The sequence below is a fragment of the Myotis brandtii genome, unplaced genomic scaffold (genome assembly GCF_000412655.1).
Source record: "Myotis brandtii unplaced genomic scaffold, ASM41265v1 scaffold136, whole genome shotgun sequence".
Taxonomy (NCBI): Eukaryota; Metazoa; Chordata; class Mammalia; order Chiroptera; family Vespertilionidae; genus Myotis; species Myotis brandtii.
Genome location: NW_005354829.1, coordinates 3931993 through 3933984, shown reverse-complemented (window position 1 = coordinate 3933984; position 1992 = coordinate 3931993). Strand labels below are relative to the sequence as shown.

The 1992-nt window shown below is 44.5% G+C and overlaps 1 protein-coding gene across 1 annotated transcript; it reads right to left on the bottom strand.

Moving 5' to 3' along the window:
• Positions 1–1095: 1095 nt before the first annotated feature.
• LOC102257044 (zinc finger matrin-type protein 5) lies at positions 1096–1473 on the bottom strand. Its single transcript, XM_005860559.1, has one exon. The coding sequence runs from the start codon at positions 1471–1473 to the stop codon at positions 1096–1098; it is 378 nt and encodes a 125-aa protein (XP_005860621.1).
• Between the last annotated feature and the right edge of the window lie 519 nt (positions 1474–1992).

Here is a 1992-nt window from a genome sequence, read left to right as displayed (position 1 = left end):
TTTTTTTTTTTTTTTTTCTGGGCCAGCTTTAGCTCTGAGGCCTTGCTGCTGAAAACATAGATACAATGTTGCGGTCCGAGCCCGGCTGAATGGAAGCCCTTTTCTGGGGTTTTGTTTAGCTTCTTATTTGCAACATAGTATATAGTTGCTTAGAGTTGCAACTGAGAGGCTGGCAAGTTAGGTGGGGAACGTTGGAGTCCGCAGTCACTGAAGCAAGCAAGCCTCCCTGTTTGCTTCAGTGCCTGGCTGCCGGCCGCCATCTTGGCTGACAGTTAATTTGCATATACTCACTGATTAGCCAATGAAAAGGGTAGCGGTCGTACGCCAATTACCATGTTTCTCTTTTATTAGTGTAGATTATATCAATATGTCTAGTTTATATTATAGGCACTAAATAAGTTTACTTAACAACTATGATTCCCTAAATTAGAAAGTCACTTGCATTTAAAGTAAACCAGAGATTTGTATATGGCAGGACTTAGGGAAAAATACATGTCCTAGAATATGACTGAATTATAAGAAAATAATCATCAGGTAAATTAAAAAATTATATAAGCCACTTAATTTATTCACATGACCAAATTAAAATGTTTAACTCATTATACTTGATTTCAATGTGTTTTAGATTGCTAAATAATTTTTATTCACTACTTGCCCCATTTCAAAACAAAATTTCATAATTTATAGGTTATTCACTATTTTGTTTATGTGTATTTCCATTAGTAGAGGTAACTTAGAGTACACTAGATTTCAGAATGAAGTGAGGGGTCAGGGGTTGGGGACTGGATGAAAAAGGTAAATGGATTTTTTTTAACCATAGTGACACTTTCTTTGTAACATCCAGCAGGAATTTTTCTCACCCATCTTCTCAAGATGTCCCATGAGTGAGGGAGGGTGGAGCTGACTGGCACAGAGCCAGGGCCTGGTGGGGGCACTCCGGGGCCTCAGCATGGCCAGGCCAGGCCAAGCTAATAGCTTCAGAGGCTCCGGGGGGCACCGCAGGAGAGGACCCTAGCATCCCCAGTATGAGCCCTTATGTTCACTGCAACTAAAGTAAAAATAAGGAGGGGGTCAGGTGGGGTTGAGGGATTGGCCCTATTGGATGCTGGGCTTCAGGGGCCATCTCCTGGGTGGGGGTGCCCACAGAGATGGAGCCAGCTCCTGGACTGGTGTCCAGTCTACTGGGGACTGGAAGACGGTGGCTCTATTGGGTTCAGCCCTGCTGCTTGGGGCTGAGCTCAGCCACTTGGCTCTCTTCTCCAGATGGCCCTCAGGGAATTCAGTGATGTCTGGAGGCCGCTCCCTGGCCCGCCTCTCCTCCTCCACCTGGATACTCAGCTCCTGCAGGTTATCACTCTGACAATGGAAAAATCTGCAATTGGGGCCAAAGTCACACTGGCCTGTCAGTAGAAACTTCCTGCAGGGCCACTTGTTCTGTTCATCCAGCAAGATGGCAGCTGCACCTGGGAACATGTCCTACCAGGATTTCTTGGCCTTGAGATGCTGCGGCCCAGATTAGTAGTTACAAAATAGTCATGGGGATGTAAAGTACAGCACAGAGAATATAGTCAATAATACTGTAATAACTATGTATGGTGCCAAGTGGGTCCTGGGAATATTTGGGAGGGGGGGAGGGACACTTTGTAAAGTATATGATTGTCTAACCACCATGAAAAAAATACATTGTTTTATAATATAGGCAAAAAAGTGAGTATTTTAAATATATTTCTTTATTGATTTAAGAGAGGAAGGGAGAGGGAGAGAGAGTGATAGAAACATTAGTGATGAGAGAGAATCATTGATCAGCTGCCTCCTGCACAGCCCCTGCTGGGGATCGAGCCCACAACCCGGGCATGTGTCTTTGGCTGGAATCAAACTTGGGACCCTTCAGTCTGCAGGCCTACGCTCTATCCACTGAGCCAAATCGGCTAGGGCAGAAAAAAAAGTGAGTATTTTAATGCTCAGTAGGGAATATTTAGGTTTTGTTGGCTC